The 21,314-nt window shown below is 48.3% G+C and overlaps 1 protein-coding gene across 5 annotated transcripts in view; it reads right to left on the bottom strand.

Moving 5' to 3' along the window:
* NVL (nuclear VCP like) overlaps positions 1-21,314 on the bottom strand; it is a 90,892-nt gene that overhangs the window by 54,668 nt on the left and 14,910 nt on the right. For all 5 annotated transcript variants that reach the window (XM_058701821.1, XM_058701822.1, XM_058701819.1 and 2 more), the window contains 8 exons: positions 21,099-21,175; positions 20,399-20,533; positions 18,524-18,625; positions 16,608-16,725; positions 13,915-14,059; positions 5,664-5,967; positions 4,195-4,413; positions 3,331-3,435 (listed from right to left, as the gene is read on the bottom strand). In XM_058701821.1, coding sequence (XP_058557804.1) covers positions 3,331-3,435; positions 4,195-4,413; positions 5,664-5,967; positions 13,915-14,059; positions 16,608-16,725; positions 18,524-18,625; positions 20,399-20,533; positions 21,099-21,175 — 1,205 coding nt within the window. The remainder of the gene's footprint in view (positions 1-3,330; positions 3,436-4,194; positions 4,414-5,663; positions 5,968-13,914; positions 14,060-16,607; positions 16,726-18,523; positions 18,626-20,398; positions 20,534-21,098; positions 21,176-21,314) is intronic.

Consider the following 21,314-nt stretch of genomic DNA (forward strand, 5'->3'; position numbering starts at 1 on the left):
TGAAATTGCCGGAGATCTTCCCCGTCTCCTACGTGGGACACGGTGACCCTACCGTACGTTTTCTTCCCGGACGTCACCATGAGCCTCACCTGCGGCATCAGCAGCTGCCTGCGTCCGCGCCAGTGTCCCAGGTGACAGATGACGTTTATTAGTCATCAACCCACAGCGTGCTGGCTCTGGGAATCACACACCTGCACTTTCTGCTGGTCACGGACGTCCTATGTCCTCGCGCTTAGGAAACTCACTGCGATGGTGAGTGAACCAAAGCAGGAAGACCAGCCCAAACCCTCATCTTCTAACCAGGTTCTGTCCAGGATGCGGATCCACAACTTTCCCAAGGTAACATCTCGCTTCTGCCATTCGAGGGCATTTTCTACTATTTCTACTATTCTGTTCCTCCGGGCATGAACCTCTTGGAGCATCTGAAGAAAGTGGTGAGCCCTCTCCCTGGAAAAAACACCACCCGCATCCAGTGGGCTTGAGGCCCACCGGTGGAGTCCCGGGTAAGACTCCCTGCTCCGGACGAGCAAGGTGCCAGAAAGCTGACTGCACAGACAGGTGCCAAACTGCTGACAGTGAGGGGAGGCAGGAGCAGGGGCAGGAGGATAATCTGCTCTGGGATCTAACAATATCCATGGATTTCAAATAACCTGTCTCCTTTCTGCCAGGAGCAGGGCTACTCAAAGGCAAACGTAACTCATTAAAAAACAAACGATACAAGGCACCGGGGCCAGGGAACCGCGTCCACCTGGTGAACTGACATGTTCACGTGCAGGACCTTCTTTTGGGCTACATTCTTCCCAAACTGCTGTCAAGAAAACAGAGAACTACCTCTGCTGGTGTTCCCACCCCCCTCACAGCAATGCCTCGCAAGAGTACTGGAAGCGTTAAGCAAGGAAACTCAGTAATATCAGTACAAATAAGTTAGGAAAACTTCACGTATGTATTACACATGTCCACATGAATACATATGTGAGCAAATGGCACTGTGGGTATCTGATCATTTACGGAGCACTCACAAATTATTTGGCTGTTGTAGTACTTCCTAAAAAGTCTTTACTTTTAATTTCCTAATTTAAGAGTAATTCAAATAATTTAAAAAGTTGACAAAGGCTAAGTAAGTTATAGGTGGAACATCATACAGATGTTAAAAACGACAGCTAACACAGGGCGCCTGGGGGGCTCAGTCGGTTGAGCGCGGACTCTTGATTTTGGCTTAGGTTGTGATCTCACAATTCGTGGGATCGAGCCCCATGACGGGCTCAGCATTGGTGGCATGGAGCCTGCTTGGGATTCTCTCTCTCCCCCTCTCTTTCTGCCCCTCCCCCATTCACGCTCTCTCTCAAAACAAACTTTTAGGGGCGCCTGGGTGGCGCAGTCGGTTAAGCGTCCGACTTCAGCCAGGTCACGATCTCGCGGTCCGTGAGTTCGAGCCCCGCGTCAGGCTCTGGGCTGATGGCTCGGAGCCTGGAGCCTGTTTCCGATTCTGTGTCTCCCTCTCTCTCTGCCCCTCCCCCGTTCATGCTCTGTCTCTCTCTGTCCCAAAAATAAATAAAAAACGTTGAAAAAAAAAAAAAAAAATTAAAAAAAAAAAAAAAAACAAAAAAAAACAAACTTTTAGAAAATTGTTGAAGCAGAAGGGAGACACATTAAATCCTCTCCCCTCCACCTACTACGAGCCACTGCTTCATTTTCTTGTCAGCTCTTCTCGATGTTCTTCTGTGATGCAGATATCAAGATAACGTGTACCATAACTTTTACATGAATTCTGACAAATACGAGCTTTTTAAAAGTGCTTTTCTCACACAGCAATATTAAACATCTTCCCATATCAATATATGCTCACGTCTGTATTTTCAACGTCTGTGTAGAATTCTATCGTAAAGGTATTCTGTACTTTACGGAAATGACCCCCACTGAAACAACACTACATTGAATAGTCCTGTACTTAAATTTTTGTATCTCAACCATTTTATTAGAACGCACTTCTAAGTAATTTTTCTTTTTCAACGTTTTTTTTTTTGTTTGTTTTTGTTTTATTTATTTTTGGGACAGAGAGAGACAGAGCATGAACGGGGGAGGGGCAGAGAGAGAGGGAAACACAGAATCGGAAACAGGCTCCAGGCTCCGAGCCATCAGCCCAGAGCCTGACGCGGGGCTCGAACTCACGGACCGCGAGATCGTGACCTGGCTGAAGTCGGACGCTTCACCGACTGCGCCACCCAGGCGCCCCCTAAGTAATTTTTCAATAAAAGGAATGTTTTTAAAGCTTTCGACCTGTTCCACTGGATCAAAATGACCCCTTACCAGATCACATCTGCTTCCTTACCAAAGTGCCTTCTAGACCGTCTGTGCAGATTCTACAGTGACAGCCATTAACATTGCTTTTAACCTTTGACGGTCTGGGAGGCAAAAATGGTTTCTTACGCTTCTTAAGTGGCATTTTAAAAATTACCAGTGGGCTTTAAAAACTATACTTATTGGCTTTCGCTTTCTTTCTTTTAAAGTTTATGTATTTTGAGAGACAACCCAGGAAGGGGAGAAGCAGAGACAGGGAGAGACAGAATCCCAAGCAGGCTCTGCATTGACAGTGCAGAGCCTGATGTGGGGCTCGATCTCACAAAGCTGTGAGATCATGACCTGAGCTAAACCCAAGAATCAGACACTCAACCAACTGAGCCACCCAGGTGACCCGAAAAAAACAATTTTTTAAAATAACAATTGTAGGGAACAGCGAAGAAAATACTTAGGTTATAAATAACTACAGCAAAGCAGGAAACAAGGTCAGCTACTACAACTATGCGATAGTACTCACTAAAAAGCCAGAGTTACAGGGAATATGATACTTGCTATATTAAAATTGATGGGGCCATGGCTCACGTAAAAAATTTTTTCTTTCATGGGGGTGTCTGGGTGGTTCAGTCGGTTAAGCGTCTGACTTCGGTTCAGGTCATGATCTCGCGGTTTGTGGGCTTGAGCCCCAAGTCGGGCTCTGTGCCGATAGCTCAGAGCCTGGATCCTGCTTGGGATTCTGTGTCTCCCTCCCTCTCAGCCCCTCCCCTGTTTGCGCTCTCTCTCTCTCTCCCTCTCTCTCTCTCTCATAAATAAACATTAAATAAAAATTAAAAAATTTTTTCATTTCACAAATGTCCAATGATGTACCTTCTGTAATTAAAATAAAAGCGGGACACATTCCTGAAAACTGTCAGTCTTACTAAAATGACCTTGTGAGAAAAATTATGTAAAACTAGCCCACTCTAACACGTAGGCTAAATTCCCAGGACCCGACGAGACAGCAGGGGAGAAAACCCGCAGCTGCACTCAGCGCACCTTGGCCAGCAGCGTTTTCCCGCAGCCGGGCGGGCCCGCCAGGAGGACTCCAGCTGGGGTCACCAATCCGAGGGCTCTGAACTGATCGGGGTTACGTACCGGTGCCTGTAAAAAACAACACCAAAGTTGATCCATTACGAATGTCCATTCACACCGCGCGTCCACGTTCTCTCCAGATGCAAGCTGCCACCGTGACCATAGGGTCCAGAGGTAAGAACAGTGCCGGCCGGGCGCTTACCTCCGCGCCAAGCACGGGGTACGTGGTGATAAATCAAGTCCCTGCTCATGAGGAAATCACACCTAAACGTAAGTTCTGAAAGCACTTCAGACATAAAGACACAACACCTTCAGCATCTTAAGATCAAGGTTTTTAAAAAAAAACTACCTAAACTTCCAGGCTATGAAGCTTTCAGAAGGTGTCCTAGAGATGGAGGAGAGGCCGTGCTGTCCGTGGTCAGGAGCCAGGCATGCCCGGGCCCTGCACCTGCTCCTCTCCCAGCAGCTACACATCTCTACGTAGATCGTTCCTCATTAAAGATCAGTAAAGTGGAAAAGTAAGAGTGAACGAAAATCGATCCAGACTTTTATGAAACTTCTCTGACCCACAGGAGTGGGAGCGAGTTGAGAGAATATTTCTCAAATGGTCGGCTCTTGGTTGAAACCCAACTTTTTTTTTTTTTTTTAATTCACTGCCACAGAATTCAAGCATAACCACAGAATGAGCCTAAAACAGACTTCGAAAGAACAAAACAGGTTGCTGGAGGCTGAACGATAGTACAGCAGAACACATGAGAGAAAACGTACAGTCCAGCCCACCTGCACCTGTCACACGGGCCAGCGCCGTTCCACGGCGGACACACCTACCAGGATGGCCATGGTGAGCTCCTCTCTGACATCTTCCAGGGCACCGATGTCTGCCCAAGTCACATTGGGGACAGTGACAAAGCCCTCCCTTTTGGCCGAGGGCTGGACGGAGGACAGAGCAACAATGAAGTCATTCAGTTCAATGCGCAGCCCTTGCAGCCGCTCCTCTGAGAGGGGGTCCTGGTTTCGCAGCAACACCAGCAGCCTTTGCAATTCATCCTTAAAGGGAGCGATCGAAGGGAAAAGTGAAAAACTGCATATATATCGGAAAACTTATTTTTGTGCTTTTAAAAATTATTACCGCAATATTTCTTTAAGCTATAATGAACTACTGTGGATTTTAATAATTTTCTCCACCGACAGAAGCCATTTCTTTTACTCTGTGTGGATGAAGATTTGGCCGAGGAAAGGTCCACCGACTAGAACCAAATGCAGGACAAGGACGTCCGTGTGCTAACGAGGGCCAGCTGTGGCAAACATGGGCGGCTGGTAACGGTCATTTCTGCAACTATTTCTTCCAGTTTTCATTTACAAATAACCACGAAGCAGCTGAATCTTGATGAAATTCAAACAAAGTTACTCTGGTGGCAGTAGAATTGAAAACAAGGTTCCTCGAAGGGCACTACGTGGAGCCTTGAGCTTCGGAGGCAAACAGACTCCTTGTTCTGAGGACACTATAAAGGTGGGAGAAAAGTAACCCGGAGTCAGTCTGTCAAGTCCTAACTTCTGTGTGTCTCATATCAGGAATATGCTTACTATTCTTTTTAACAGATGGACTGTGGCTCCAAGTGAGTGAGGAGGAAAAAGACATCTGACAACCACGGACCGGGACCTGCTCTGGGAAGCAGCTGTGTGGCCCGGGCAGGCCATGGTCGCTTACGCTTCGTTCCTTCGATGACAGGGCCGTATGAAGCCTGCGCACAAAGTATGAACTCCTAGAGCTCACAGCTGCAGCGTTGACCTTGGACGCACGAGTCCCCTCACGCACGTACTGTCCTCCAGAGCCGCGCGGCGCCGGCTCACGGACACCGGGCGCCAGAGGATCGTCCCGGCGCACCTGACCAGAAGGTGACCAGGGAATACAACCGGGTGCCCGGCGCTCCTCCAGCAGCCGACCAGCTCTCTCTGGCCAGGTCTGGAGGGTGTGCACCGCAAGCCTGTGGGCCGCACAGCCTCACGCCAGGGACCCCTGTGGGGGCACCGCTATGAAGTGTGGTGGCAGGGAGGCCACATGTAAATACAGGAGTGCGGCTATGACTTCAATTTACAAGACAGGCAGGCGGTGGGGAGGCCACAGCTTGCCAACCCCTGGTCCGGAGCCTCATAATATTGTAAAAGGAATTTATTTGGGATCAGCTAAAAAAGTAAAACAACTTGTACTTTTCAAGCTACAGACATTCTGGGTGTAACTGATAATTATTCTGTGGATAAAATGCCAATAAAACATAAATCATAAACCTCAACCATACCGACGCTTGCTGGGCGGCCGACACGAAGGACAGGTTCGGCACCTGCGGGGAAAGCTCCTGTGTTTCAGAAGCGGGCTTCGTTCCGATTCCGTCTCCCCGGCCTCCTCTGGAGAGCAAAGCTTCCATCTCAGGGTCGGCCCGCGGCTCGGGCAGCTTCATCAGGACCCTACTGACCGCACACATGGCTGCCTCTCGGCAGAGCGCCATCAGGTCAGCGCCAACAAAGCCTGGAGTGAGGTGTGCCAAGTGGTGGAAATGAAAAGTTTCCGGAAGTCTTAGTTTTCTGCACAAAGTTCGAAGTATTCTGTAGGAAAGACGGGGAAGAACTTCAGCCTCCTTACGCACCAGAAAAAACAAGTCACCGAACACATCTGAGGTCAAGAGAAAAGATGAAATGGACACCTGCCGGAAATAAAAGCCACCAGACTCCGAGTAAACCATGAATTCCATCCATCACAAAAAGCTGTGGTGATACACCCCCTGCATCCAATTTTATATTAGGACAGTTACTTCTCCAACTTCACGGGATCGTGCATATGCAGAGTCCACTCGCCTGAACCACAGCGTGGCACGGGCCAGTGACCCGTGGGCCTCCAGGTCATTGTTATGAAGGAGTCCCTTAACAATCTGTGTAAGACCCACTGAAGAAAGTGTGAAAGCGGGAACAACGGTTAGGGCGGAGGCTCTGAAGCCAGCTCTATCACACAGTGACTGTCCTCGCGCGCCTCAGTTTCCTCACGCGTGAGCTACAGGAGCGCTCCGCAGGCAGGGTGAACACTCACGCGCACACACACACACGGCCTTCAGAACAGTGGCCGACCTACGGCGAGGGCCCAAGTGTTCATTATTATTACCATTCACACACTGTGATATTCCAAATTAAGTCAGACAAGGAAATACGCTTTGCAATTTTCAAATTTGTAGCAGAGAGGAGTATTTTCAAGTGCCAAGCCAATGGACAGTGAGTTACAGAAAAGTCATCTGAGATCACGTCAGTGAACCAGAGGGAAGCAGGTGAACATTACCGACCAATGAAAAATTACTCAGGTACTTGACACACCAGCAACCCACAAAAGGCTCCATGACAGAACCATTTCCTGAAGACTCAGACCTTATTCACTGCATTGTACAAGGATACTAAGCAACTTCCAATGTTATGAAAAATAGCTCACACAAAGTAAGTGTCACCCGTTTCCCAGTTACAACTTGTATTTCTGAAAAAGTGTGGACACTTCCATTCATCGTACTCTGGGAACTCCAGAGGAGGAGAAAATAACCAGTAAGAGAGCTCCAGTTTCAAGATGGTAGATGTTTCAGCAACGTTTCCTCTGCCGGAAAAAAAAAAAAACACCAAGAGGCACAAACTCCACAGTGAACGTTAACTAGGAGACTGCCTGGACACCCCCACCCCTGCCCCCGTTCTGGGAGGGAACTGCAGGGAACTTGCAATACAAGGTTCTGCCTTTTTTTTTTTTTTTTTTAAATTTTTTTCAATGTTTATTTATTTTTGAGAGAGAGAGAGAGAGAGAGACAGAGCGTGAGTGGGGGAGGAGCAGAGAGACAGGGAGACAGAATCTGAAGCAGGCTCCAGGCTCTGAACTGTCAGCACAGAGCCCGACGTGGGGCTCGAACCCACAGACCGCGAGATCATGACCTGAGCTGAAGTCAGACGCTTACCGACTGAGCCGCCCAGGCACCCCCATGATCCGCCTGTATTCTTACAAGGACTTTAACCAGCTGTCAGCACTGGGCTTAGGCTACAGGCTTGAGTGCTGCTCTATACAGAGAGGTAGGGGCGCCTGGGTGGTTCGGTCGGTTGAGTGTCCGACTCTGGCTCAGGTTATGATCTTGTTGTTCGTGAGTTCAAGCCCCACATCAGACACTGTGCTGACAGCTCAGAGCCCGGAGCCCGCTTCAGATTCTGTGTCTCCCTCTCTCTCTGCCCCTCCCCCGCTCATGCTCTGTCTCTGTCTCAAAAATAAATAAATGTTAAAAAAAAAAATTACACAGGGAGAGGTACTTATGCTGCTCGGATACTGAAAGAACAGGTGTTTGGGGGGTTCTGAGGTTTACACGTCTTCCTAGCAAAGAAGAGAAAGGCCTCTCAAGAGAAAGGGCTCTGTGTCAGCTCTAGCTGATGCTCTAAGGTCGGTAAATCCTTAAAAAGATTCTGTTAAGGGTTCCCAGAATAAATGATCCAGATTAATGCTATATTTGGCTATAAATAGGATGAGTTTTAACAAATTCTTTAAAAAATACACCTTTTGTTTTGGAAGTTTAAGATTTACAGAATTACTGCGAAGACAGTACAGGGAGTTCTATGTACCACATACCCCTCTCCTATTAGGACAGTTTTGAGAATTAGTGACCCAGAACTTTGTAGATTACCCCTCAATGGGGGACTAGTCTGATATTTTTATGGTGATTAGACTAAGTCAATGTATCTGGGGGAAGAAGATGACAGAGGTGAAGCATTGTCCCCACTGGTCCCATCAAGGTACACACTGTCGGCCCCCTTACCACCGGGATGCGAACACTGACCACCGGGCCTTACGCCGTGTCTGGAAGGGTTTCCACCGTGGGGTTTTAATCCTTCGCCCTTTTCCGTACCGCACTCTGCAAATAAGTCAACGTGCCCAGCTCGCATTTTAGGGGTAGGCAGTGGGAGTCCACCTCCTTCAGGGCGGTGCGTCCACACACATATTATTTGGAATTCTTCTGCACCAGAGACGTGCCTCTTCTCACCCGTTTAGTCAATCATTTATCCATACCAGCACAGGCCAAGAGATATCTGACTGCCTGTACTCTCCAACCACGTTTATCAAGAACAGAAGTAGAGAATGGTAAATGTCCAGGAGAGGGCACAAAGTCAGAATCAACCTTTTTCAGAGAGGTGCGCTAACGAGAAGGAAGTGTATCTGTCTGGCGAACTCCAAAGACCAGGAACGGGAGGCCTCAAAGTGCTGGACCATGGAAACTGGGCCACAGCAGAGCCCAAAACCCAAGTGCTGGGAGTCGTGCGTGAGACGTGCTAAGACCCCACATCCTCCCCATGCCGCCTGCCAGCAGGAGAGGGAAGATCCGGGCACGCGCTCCACCAGGAAAACAGGATATACAGTTCCTCAGCATCCTTCCGACCTGCCTGTGTTGGAAGACCGGCAGCTAGACCCACAGCCCATGGTACGGTCTCAACACCTTCTCCTGAAAGATCTGAATCGACTCAACAAGACGCATCTTCAGCAATTGACCCTTGGAGGTTTCTAAGTAAAAAGTTAGCTGGTCATCTGCTTTACAGGGGGGGCCAAGCTTCAACAAAACAGCTTACATTGCAGATGTCCTATCAGCCGTGCTGTTAGAACAGAACCTCAGAGAGGACTCCCATTTGAGGACAGCAGCAACAGGAGACAACAGAATTCACACCAGACACTGCTGTTCCGACTTCACATCCGCTATTTCCTACTGCCTCTCACCGTCACATAAGGTAAGGGACAGACCCACACCCACGCACAGGCACTTGGAGGAAACACAGAATGTGAAAAAAGTTGCAAGAAGGTTAGTAAATGACAAAAACGTGGCAATCGTGGATTCCAGAAAAGTTACAAAGGTAAAGAAAGGTAGAGGTGTGTGATCCTAACATGTGACTTGGGCTGGCAGCGAACAATCCCTGTGCAGATGAGACAGGAAAACGCTACATGTGGTTACACTGAAAATCCGTAATGGTTTTATACTGCAAACCTATGGATGTGGTTCGGACATCGGATGTATCAAAGAATTATTAGTGAGCACGTAGGTTAAATAAAAAGTCTTCACCCGTTAGATTCTGAAGTATTATTGTGGAAACAATACGGTGCCCGATTTTTGCTTTAGACACTCCAGGAAAAAGCATGGGGGACAGACAGAACAGGACTGAAACGGTGAGGATTGTTTGTGGCTGGGTCATACGACCCGGGCTTCACCATCGTGAGGGTTTTTTTTTTTTTTTTTTTTTTTTTTTTTTTTCAACATGTATTTATTTTTGGGACAGAGAGAGACAGAGCATGAACGGGGGAGGGGCAGAGAGAGAGGGAGACACAGAATCGGAAACAGGCTCCAGGCTCCGAGCCATCAGCCCAGAGCCTGACGCGGGGCTCGAACTCACGGACTGCGAGATCGTGACCTGGCTGAAGTCGGACGCCCAACCGACTGCGCCACCCAGGCGCCCCCATCGTGAGGGTTTGAAAGGCATGTCTGTACGCTCTCGGCTCTCCTCTTCTGGAGTCTGGGCTGACCTCAGCGGCTGGTCAACAGCACAGAGCAGTGGGACAGACGCTATGAGACCGCCCGGCTCTGAAAAGCCCAAACTGTCCCGTGAAGGGAGCCACACGGAGAGGGGAGGAGGGGGACAGACATGCGGAGACGCGGCCGAGCCAGGTGAGACAGGCAGGTGTGCAGACGCGCCCAGCCTGGCTGCTCCAAGCTCCAGCTGCCACTCTACAACCACACGGGAGCCGGGCCGGGCACAGAACCGACCAGCTGAGGCCTTTCTAAATTCTCTACCCACAGGGCTTGTGAGAGACAATAAAATGACTGTTGCTGAAAGCCACTAAATTTTGCAGTGGCTTGTTCTGCAGTAACAGAAACTAGAAGAATCATATCAGACTGCTCTTGGGTACGTTGGAACGTTCCGTAACAGGATACTTTCAAAGTCCAAGAAAACACCAAGAGCAACCTTAAAATTTCTACGAGTCAGAAGCTGTGCTGGGTGTATTGATGCGATCCTTACGAGAAGCCTTTTAAAGCGGGGGTACTGTTCCCATCGTAAAGATAAAGCAAGGCACGTTACTATTATGTCTTTGTTACGAGCAACCAAACAAAAGCTGGGATGAGTTAGGAATCTGGGAAAAGGCGGAGGGACGTGGGGCACCCGCCGCTACTTCCTCCGTCCCTCCCCAGGTCCCCTCAGAGAAAACCAGCAGCACAGAGGCTCAAGTCAGAAGCCTGAAGGGCGCCCGGGTGGCTCAGTTGGTTAAGCTTTGGACTTCGGCTCAGGTCATGATCTCACGGTTCGTGGGCACAGGCCCGGCCCTGGGTGAGCCCTACTTCTCTCTCTCTCTCTGCCCCTTGTGAGATTCCCTCTCTCCTGGCCCCTCGCTCATTCGCACCCCCTCTCTCTCCAAAAACAAAAACAGATAGAAATGGGACTATTCCTTCCTGCTCAATAACCGCTCCCACTTTCCACATGTACCTTCTGCCAAGAAACGCAACCCACTGGGCCTACTGGCTAGACGACTGATCACCCCAGATGCTCCCACCAGGCTCCGCTCCCCTTATCTCCACCTCTTGCCCGTCTCCTTAAGCCCGTCACCGTCTCGTCCAGACATCGTAGCAGCCCCATCGCGGGTCCACCAGAACCTGCTCTTGCTCTTTTTCCCTTCATTCTTCATGCCGCAGCTACGATGATCTCCTTCCACATAAACAGCCTGTTTCCATCACTGTCTTGCTTACAGTAATTGCTTTCATTCCCGCCCACACTGCCAGCGAGGTCCAGAATCTACCAACTGGGTGTGAACTGCCTTCTGCATCCCTTGCCAGCCTTTCCGCTGTCGCTCGTCCACAGCCATAGTGTTCTTCTCCTAGGTTCCTGGACTCACTGGGCTCAGTCGCCTCAGGGCCTCTCTGCGCAGGCTACTCCTACCAGGGACGCTCTCAGCGTCACGTGACCAGTTAGTTGCTATTGTCCTTAAAGTCTCAGCTTCCTCGGGGAAGCCTTTCAGAACCCCCCAGACCAGGTCTGCCTTGCCCGATATATCCTCCCTAAGACCCCGTTTCTTTTTGTATTCAGCGTTCTTCTGATCACTCACAAGCGACTGAAATGCCAACCGCCGTGTCCAATGTTAGTTTTGCAGGATTCAATTGCAAAATGGAAAAGTACTAGAAATTTGTTCCAAAGTAAATACAAATTAATATTCCCAAACCATACTGCTAAAAATGGTCAGCGTGGTAAATTTTATGTGTTTATTTTTACCAGAATAAACATTTTTTCAAAATATACTCACTTAAAAAATCCTCACTCATGATTATATTCAAGAGCTATCATCTTTCAGGCTTTGACCCCATTCTACCCACCTGGCCTTAAACACAGCGAACACCTAACACCCCCTTCGTTCTGAGACACAACCCCTGCGCTGGCCGCCGTGACCGAGCCAGGCCACCCAGCCTACACGAAACACCGACGTGAACGCCAACAGACCTCACGCGGAGTCTCACGTGGAATTTGGACAAACCGACAACAGGAGGCCATAAATACCCTTTAGTGCCAGAAATGTCTGGATTACGTTAAGAATAAAGGAAAAAGGTACCTTTAGAGGAGAAAACTCTTGACAAACTTCCCAACTGGGTGACCGGACTTAACAGGACCAATAATGACACAAAGGAACACTCGGAGCCTCCCGAGAGGACGCTGAGGACACCTCACCACCCAGGCGGTATTTTGCCCAAAATGCCTACGCTGAGTCCCATCAGGAAGAGACGGTCAGGCAAGTTTAAACTATGAGGCACCTGGGAAATGTCAATGTCATGAAAGCACTTCCTCCCTGAAGAGGCAGGGTAAGGTTAAAGGGTCACATTGACTAAACGGCAGGTTTGATCCCAGAATGGATGCCACATGAAACATAAAACTACACAGATCAAGGAGAAAGCAATTAAAATGGACATTTTAGGGGCAACTGGGAAAATCAGAACAGACCGTATGTTAGTATTATCGCATCAGTGTTAAATTTCCTGAAATGGTGTGAAATGGAGTGACAGTCACCCGGGGAAGTACTTATGGCTGAAGCGTCATCCTGTTGTCCTCCGTCTTCAAATGGCTTGGAAAAAAAAAAAAAAAAGGTACACACACACACACGCACACAAATATATGTAGGTTTTCTGCTGAGACTGGAAGGGAGTGCGGATGTGCGAGTGAGTGGTGCCCCAGCTGAAGGGTGTGCACATACTCATCGTACTATTCTTTTCACTTTTCTATAGGCTTATATTTTTCAAACCGTGGCCCTCAGCAGAAGCCCTTTGACTCTGTCGATGAGGGAGTGCTGGGTGGATGAACAAAGGGTCCTGTCTAGCAGCGAAGACGGGCCCCACGTGTCCCTCTCTCTACAGAAGGTGGGCACAGGATGAAAAGGGCTCGATAAAGGACACAGGCCTCTGCAAAGCAAGGACTCGCCACTCTTCGTATTCCTCACAACGCCTTCCAGAACGTACCAGCACACCCCATACACTCAATACATGTTTGTGGCGTAAATAGGAACAACTCAGACGTTAACTATCATTTTGCGGCAGGTTAAACACACTAAACAAGCCTGAGTAGCTGCGTGACTGTTTAAACATCATACGTGTGGCAGTACGAGGAGCACATGAGCCGGACCGAATACGGTAACCGAGGAAGGAACTGCCAAACAATCAGAAGCTGAAGCACATCACATACGGGGAAGAAGGAAGGTCGATGCGCTCCTGTCTCACTCTCTCTAACCTTCTCTCCCACCACGTGCCTTACAACCACGTTTACTTCCGCGAAGCCTCCTGCCTGTCACCCCTTCCCTCCGTCACCGTCCTGTGACTGTTTCTTCTCGCTACATGCCACCTACTCCTCGAACCACATACACCAATTTTAGTGTCACAAACTTAAGCCCAAAGCCACGACAGACACGGCGTCACAGAAAAACCCTTTATCAGACCTCTATGCGCTGCCTCAACGGTGCCTCCCACACCTTCCTTGCTTATTGAGACACTGGCAGCGATTTCTTTGCTCTCCGGACATTCAACCCCCATTACTAGGAAAGGCTGGTCCTGCAAAATACAGAGACAGCTTTCACTTACAACTCTCCAGCTGCCTTGTCAGGAAACCTGTGGTCTTAGGCAGGTTAGTGGTCAATGCAACTGACAAGTGGGCCAGTGAGCACGCTCTGTTCCCCAGCTGCCCACACTGTCCCTACGTTGATCTGCAGACTCCATGATACCAGCCACCGTCAGTAGGACCAGACCAAGGGGTATACACACATACATCCACCATCACTACTGGGAAAACAGCCTGAAACAATGGCCCTGTTATTGACGAGCATGTCAGTTTCTTAAGTACTAATTTAAAGAGGGCCTTTTCCCGTCCAGGTCAAGGCTACTAGCACAAGAACAAAGAGAAAAAAAAAGGCTACGTGGTTTTTGTCACCTCTTGTTTTCAAAACATTCAGTTCAGATGACCCGTGACATACGAAGAGTGTACCTTTCCCTGGATGCTTCATCTGGGATACCCAGGCATATTTCTCGGTCGAACCTTCCTGCACGTCTCAAAGCAGGGTCTAATGAGTCCGGGCGGTTAGTGGCTCCAATGACTAGGACCTGAGCGGTGGCAGCCATGGTATTCAGATCTAGTAAGAAGCAGACACAGGATGAATGGTGGATAAGGCCCCAGGGACGGAGGACGATCACGTTTACAGAAGTGGCTTAAGTGGCTAGAGAGTAGTTCACATTTTGCCAGCAGTATGGACATAAAGCTATCATTTACTAATTGTCTAATACGCGAAAGCTGTAAAGAAAACAGACACGCTTTGTCCTCAAGAAGTTCACAACCTACGGAGAAAGCCACGGGACAAATTCCGTGACACAGTAACAGGTATAAACAAAGCAACACAGGAATCCGACGGAAGAGAGCACGGATTCTGATGGAGGACCGAGGGAGATTCACAGAGAGGTAATGTTTGGGGAAAGCCTTGAAGGATGAGGAAGGACGCTAATAAGCGGACACACGTTGACGAAATCCACGTGACGACACAGTGTGAGCGACAGCACGGAGGCACGAACACGTGTGGCGTGCTCAGCCTGGGGAGCAGCCCAGCAGCCGAGTCTGGCAGGAATGAGGAGTGGCGGTCTCACAGCAGACGTGTGGCGTGGAGACGGGGTGTGCTACCCTCTGCGCTGCTCTGGCCCAATCTAGACAGTTCTAGGAATGACGGACCACACGGCCCCACGTGTACCCTTCCTTCGGATTACTGCCTTCAACTGAACCCAGGTGGGCCGGCGGGGAGTCTGAGGTCACACTCCTCATGGGTAACAAGGGAGTAAGACGCTAAGTAAGTACTCTGACATCCAAGACACGAGAAACTTGTAGAATATCCCTTAGCCAACAGGAAGCCAGGAAAGGGTTTTTCTGATAAGGTTTGTGTTTCAGGAAGACAATTCTAATGGTAATTTGAACAGAGTAAAGAGGAATACAGGGAAGAGCTTATTGCGGTCTGATCACAGCCATCAGGCGAGAGGAGAGAAGGTGGGGAAGAAACAGGAAACACCCAATTGCAGGGCAGCTGCAGACAACAGTGGAGGGCACGGAGAAGGGAGAGACATGAGGTCCTCCTCTGGACGATAAGGAGGGAGGGGGTACTGCTGGGTGAGTGCAGAAATGGGAGGGAAAGGCAGAGGGGTGATGGGGGGAGAGGGTCCGGCCTGGGACACACCAACTGTGACGGATCTCGCAGGCAGCCGGGAACAGGTGTTGGAGGCTTCTTAGATATCAAGGTTACAGATGAAATTTGTGTCTCATGAAGAGACACAGGAGACGGCTGGGAGATGGGCAGAAGGCAAGGAGAAGACCGAGTGGGAAACCTTACAGAGCACCTCTGTATAGAGGATGGGGGGGAAGCAGGTAGGCATGGAAGAGGACCGGTGAGGACGGGCCAGAGAGCCAAGGGGCCGCCAGAAAGACAACGGTCATGCTCAGCCACCTGTGCCTACGACAACCAGGACGAGGGGGTTGGCCACATCGAACACTGTTGAGAACTACTGAGCTGACCTGGCACTCACTGCCTGCCAGGCACCAGGGCACAGTGGCCCTTGGCCAGGCCCCACCACACCTGCAAGAGGTAGGTCTGTAGACTAGGAAACTAAAGAACAAAGGTTTGGAGAGGTCAGCGCTGGGATGCCCCACGATCATTCCACGATGCGCCTCAGTACGATGGCAGCGGCGGACGTGGAGTTATGGGTGAGGTGCAGGGTGGAACAGAATACAAACGTGTTTACTTGACAGCAACTATGCCTTTGGTAAACCTCAGGGTGAGAAGAGAGACACAAGGTGGGAGGTTTCAGTGACACAGGAAGGCTCTTACATACTTGATGAAAACTGCATAAAAGCTCAAGGAAGAGGTTCAGGCTATGAGGTCACTACTGCACAAGCAAAAGACAGTATAGGAAGGGAGGTGGCACCTAATACTTCAGGCAGCATCATGAGCTGCACACGCATGTTCACGTGATGACGCTCCGCGCGCGCTGAACGCCCCTGGGCTGCGACCGGGATGGGAACAAAGCTGATCCCACTGCTGAGGCATGTGGGTTTTAACGCCCGCAGCCAAGAGGACGAGCAGCAGGAGAACTCTGTCCTGAAGAGAACCCTGCAGCAGTCAAGCAGCAAACACAAAGGCATTGAAACAGCAACATTTCCCACATGTACTGTTAACATACAAACAACCAGGGGCGCCTGGGGGGCTCAGTCGGTTGAGTGTCCAACTCTTGATTTCAGCTCAGGTCATGATCTCACGGCTCGTGAACCTGCTGGGGATTCTCTCTTTCTCTCCCCACCCACCCCCCGTCTGCCCCTCCCCCACTCATGCGCCTGCATGCTCTCTCTCTCTCTCAAAATAAACAAATAAACAAAAAAGATTCAAACAACAGGTTATATATAACAAGGTGTATGGTGCAATCTCAGCATTGTAAGAAGGAAAACAATGCCAGTATATTTCTGTGTATAAATGCATTAAAATAACCGTCAGATGCGCTCCAAAAAATTAATGATCTAATTCTTTATGAAAAGGATTTTTTACTCTCAGCTTTACTCTACCTGAATGGCTCATGTCCTCACACGTTACTTACACTGGTAAAAGAAACACAATTTATCATCTTAAAATGAACGTAATTTTTTAAACTGACCGTCCATGCAGGTTAGGAGCTGGGTCACAATCCTTCGTTCCATATCTTTTGAAGCAACATCTCTTTTGGGGGTAATGGCATCAATTTCATCAATGAAGAGGACACAGGGTGCATTTGACTGGAAATAAAAATACCACAAAAGGCCATCATAAACTGGAATTTAAATAAAAACTTAGAAAGAAAAAAATTATTTTCTCAAGTATTGCTAAAATACAAGTTCTCTTCTAATTTCTTACCAGCTTCTATACTGGCCACGTTCAACAACCCTTACATATTCTGGGTGCAAATAATGACATAAAGTTGATCTTTTCACTTTTTCTTAGTTTTAACTACAGTGACAACTAGTGACTCTCAAGTGTGCACAATGTCACAGCATCTACAGGGCATCTGCCATGAGCTGGGCAGGCCACTGAGGGTTTGTAAGGATCCTCCCATTTAATACGACCCAAACTGCCATGAGATTTGAGCATTATTATTTTCTTTAAAGCGTATTTATTTTGAGAAAGAGAGAGGAGTGCAAGTGCAAGCAGGCGAGGGGCTAAGAGAGAGAGAACCTCAAAGAGTCACTGCAGAGCCCAAGGAGGAGCTAGATCCCAAGACCATAAGTCCATGACTTTGTGACCTGAGCCAAAATCAAGAGTTGGACACTTAGCTGACTGTGCCAGCCAGGGACCCCTTGAGTAATGTTATTAACCCAGCTTCCCGGCAAGGAAACTAAGGGTTACAGTGGTTAAACCTCTTCCGTCCACGACCAGGCGGTCAGTGCATGGAGGCACGACGACTGGAGACCATGACTCTGACTGGCAAGCACAGGCCTGTAACTATCACGTATCCTCAGGATAAAATTCTAATAGAATGTAAATGTCTTCCCCAGATGTTCCTAAACACCCACATTTTAATAGTGCATTAAATAGTAATTTAATAGTAATTAATAGTAATTTAATAGTAATTAAATAGTGAATTTAATAGTAATTCAGAAATGAATTACAATTAGGATAAAATCCAGTCTCGTAATTTCTCTGGTTAACAAGATTTTCTTTGTACAAGTTCAATTAGGCAAAAGGAGAAGAGTTTATCCTGGCATTTCTATGGTTGTTTTTAGAATGTGATAATCCTAAATGTTAAAAATTTTCATGCTACTTACAAGTTGTTTGGTAACTTAATTTGTGCAAAGTGAAAGTGACAGAAAATCTCACAAGGATAAGGTATTTTCTTTTTTTTTTAACGTTTGTTTATTTTTGTGGGGTGTCTGGGTGGCTCAGTTGGTTAAGTGTCTGACTCTTGATTTCAGCTCAGGTCTTGAACTCAAGATTCACGAGTTTGAGCCCCACATCAGGTTCTGTGCTGACAGTGCAGAGCCTGCTTGGGATTCTCTTTCTATCTCTCTCTGCCCATTCTCCGTTCACATTCTCTGTTTCTCTCAAAAGTAAATAACATAAAAGAATTTTTTAAAAAATATTTCTTTTTGAGAGAGAGAGAGAGATCGCATGCACACACGCTAGTGGGGGAGGGGCAGAGGATCCAAGCAGGCTCTGAGCTGATAGCAGAGATCCTGACGTAGGGCTGGAACCCATGAACTGGGAGATCATGACCTGAGCCGAAGTCAGAAGCTTAACCTAGTGAGCCACCCAGGTGCCCCAGGGTATCTATTTTCAGCAAACGCCCACTGGGTGTGACAGCCCAGAACTTCTCACCAATTACAGTTACACTTGATTTCAGACTGAACAGACGATGTTATCCAACAGTCTGTATCAGTGGATCTATTTTAAATATTTAGTCATCACAGATAACAAATCACCAAGTTTACAAGAGGATGGCAGGCGACCAGGCTGACGGACACTGGCCCTGGATGGACAGGCTCTCCGTCGTAACGCCGCACGAGCAGACAGCCCAACGTGGGTCACCAGCTGACTCACCACTGCCTGCTCGAACAATTCTCTCAGCTTCTGCTCAGACTCCCCAGACACTCCGGATACAATCTCCGTGGCAGCTACTTTCAGAATTGGGAGGTCCAGTTCCTGGGGACAAACACAGGAAAGAATGACCACATTTTGAAAATTTATCTTCCCCCTCCCTTTTCCTTATTCAGTCCCTCTCTCAAAAGTGAATTTTTTTTTAAAGTTTCTTTATTTTTGAGAGAGAGAGAAAGGGCATGGGGGAGGGGGTGGACAGAGAAAGGGAGAAAGAGAGAGAGAGAATCCCAAACAGTCTCTGCACCATCAGCACAGAGCCCGACGGGGGGTTCGAACTCGAACTGTGAGATCCTGACCTGAGCCGAAGTCGGATGCTCAACTGACTGAGCCCTACCCAGGCGTCCCTCAAAATTTAATTTTTAAAATGACCTCTTTTCTGAGGAACTTCATCTTTTGTGTCGGTCCGATGAAAACCATTATTTAAAAATCTACAGTTTAATTCAAACACAGCGACTAGATACTTCCACCCGTTTTTACTTCACAAGAGTCACCATGAAATTGTCGTTATGTCTTCTGAATAAAGGGTCTTGAATCTTCAGACGTGTTTACCCCCGACCTATAGCTGAGCCAGAACAATTTTTTTTCCTTAAAAAACTTTTTTTTAATGTTTATTTTTGAGAGAGAGACAGAGCGTGAGCAGGGGAGGTGCAGAGAGAGAAGGACACACAGAACCCGAAGCAGGCTCCAGGCGCCGAGCCGTTGGCACAGAGCCCGACGCATGACCCGAGCTGAAGTTGGACGCTCAACTGACCGAGTCACCCAGACACCCCGAGCCAGAACAATTTAATAGGAAAGGGCAGGGGTTGTGACAGTCCTTCCCGCTCACGCTACAGGCACTTCTCACCCCGGCATCCCGAGGAGGAGCCAGCTAGTCGGCAGAGGACAGGTTCCTGTCATAAAGGAGGAGCAGCCGCTGCAGCCCCACCAGCACGGAGGGCAACAAGCCTGCCTGAGCCCTACTCATCCTCAGGCTATTCTGAAAATCACTTCCTCAACCACGGGCAACCTGGGACCAGCTAGCATCCCACACTTCCTGTCTCCCACTCATTTCTGCTGTGACCGTGCACAGTGTTTACTTGTATGATAGCTGCTTAATGTCGGCCTCTCCTATTAGACTGAAAAGCTCCTTGAATGTAAACCTGGATTTTCTGTACTTATCGCTGTTTTCCAGCATCTGGCATGCACCTGTCACAGGACACTTTGTTCAACAGAGGAGCAAGTGAGGCAAACCTGTTGTCCCGTAAGAGCGCCGATCCCGCAGATCCTAACCTATTAGTAGCTACTATGACACGCTATTCTTCAAACTGAAGTCACTGGGACATTTTGCATTTACCACCCAACAGTTTCCAAAAACAACTCATGGGATGAAAATAAGATTGCTAACTTTATCTTGCCAACTAAGTATTATTACCATTTCAGAAACGTTATTTTAACACTAAAAAGTATAAGAACATGACTCTGAATGGAGATTTTCAGTATATGTAGCTGTGAAAAACAATATAGTCCTTGGTTTCCTTATTTACTGCTTTTGAGAATCACTGGCTTAAAGGGGAAAAGGGAACTAAAATATACACTGTGTGTTAAAAAAAGGGTATTTACAGACATATTATTTTGCTTCCCACCCAACCTTTGCCATATAAATAATTGGATGTATCAAAAAAATAGCATCTCACAAAGAGCTGCGTGAAAGAGGTGAAAAATGAAGAGAGGATCAGTCCTCCTGGGAATACGTCAAGTCTGGTTCAAGTTGACCAAAGAGGAAAATAAAGACAAACAGAACAAAAGCAACAGAAGCAACTGCGTGTCAGCAAAGCTCACCCCTGCAATGGCGTGCGCGAGCAAGGTCTTCCCGCAGCCCGGCGGCCCGTGAAGGAGAACCCCACGCGGCGGGGTGGCGCCCAGGTGGCGGTACACCTCCGGGTGACGCATGTGGATGAGCATCTTGCAGACTTCCTAGCAGGGAATAAACAGGAAAGAGGTCTTTCGCGGCCCGAGAGAGAAGGAATCCAAGTGGAAGGAAACCTGTTCTGCAAAGCAGCAGACTCATGAGTTTGAGCCCTGGCTTCTGGGACCCACGGTGGGACTCCACAGGAACCTGCCTAAGCCTCCGTGTCCTCAGCTGTGGTAACAGCTACCTCGCACTGATGATGGAAAGTAACCACCACGGTAACTGGCAGAGTAGACACTGGACAATAACTAACAGGGTTACTTACAGTTTGGGTAGTGCACTTGAGTTTCTAGGAATCTCCATTTCTTCCAGATTGCCCAGTTTGTTGGCATATAATTTTGCACAGTATTCTCTTAGAATTTTTCGCGTACAACAGTATTACTTACAAAGCACGAACCTTACGTACACCATAATTAGTGGTGGAAAAGCGGAAGGTACTGTTTCTTTTATCCCTCAGCACCCTGCGGGGTACAGGCCAAGTTTCACCACCACCCCCCCCTTCCAGGCTGCTTTCCGTGAATAACTGATTGGCAATATACCATCTGAGTAAAATTCTGAATGTGAACTAACTTTTAATGTCGTATCGCTGCCTCCAACATCTTCAAATTTCACCTTGGAGATCTGTAATTCCAGCCCCTTGGCTTTAGCTGGCAATCAAACGAGGAGACGAAAAGATTAGTGATTCAGTAGTAACTCAGCGCTGCATTTAATAATGTTTAAATAAACTGAGACCACGAGACACCGAAGTGTTTTCTCATGAACCGCACACAGCAGGCCCCCCAGAAC

Source organism: Neofelis nebulosa, chromosome 15 (assembly GCF_028018385.1).
Source record: "Neofelis nebulosa isolate mNeoNeb1 chromosome 15, mNeoNeb1.pri, whole genome shotgun sequence".
Classification (NCBI taxonomy): Eukaryota; Metazoa; Chordata; class Mammalia; order Carnivora; family Felidae; genus Neofelis; species Neofelis nebulosa.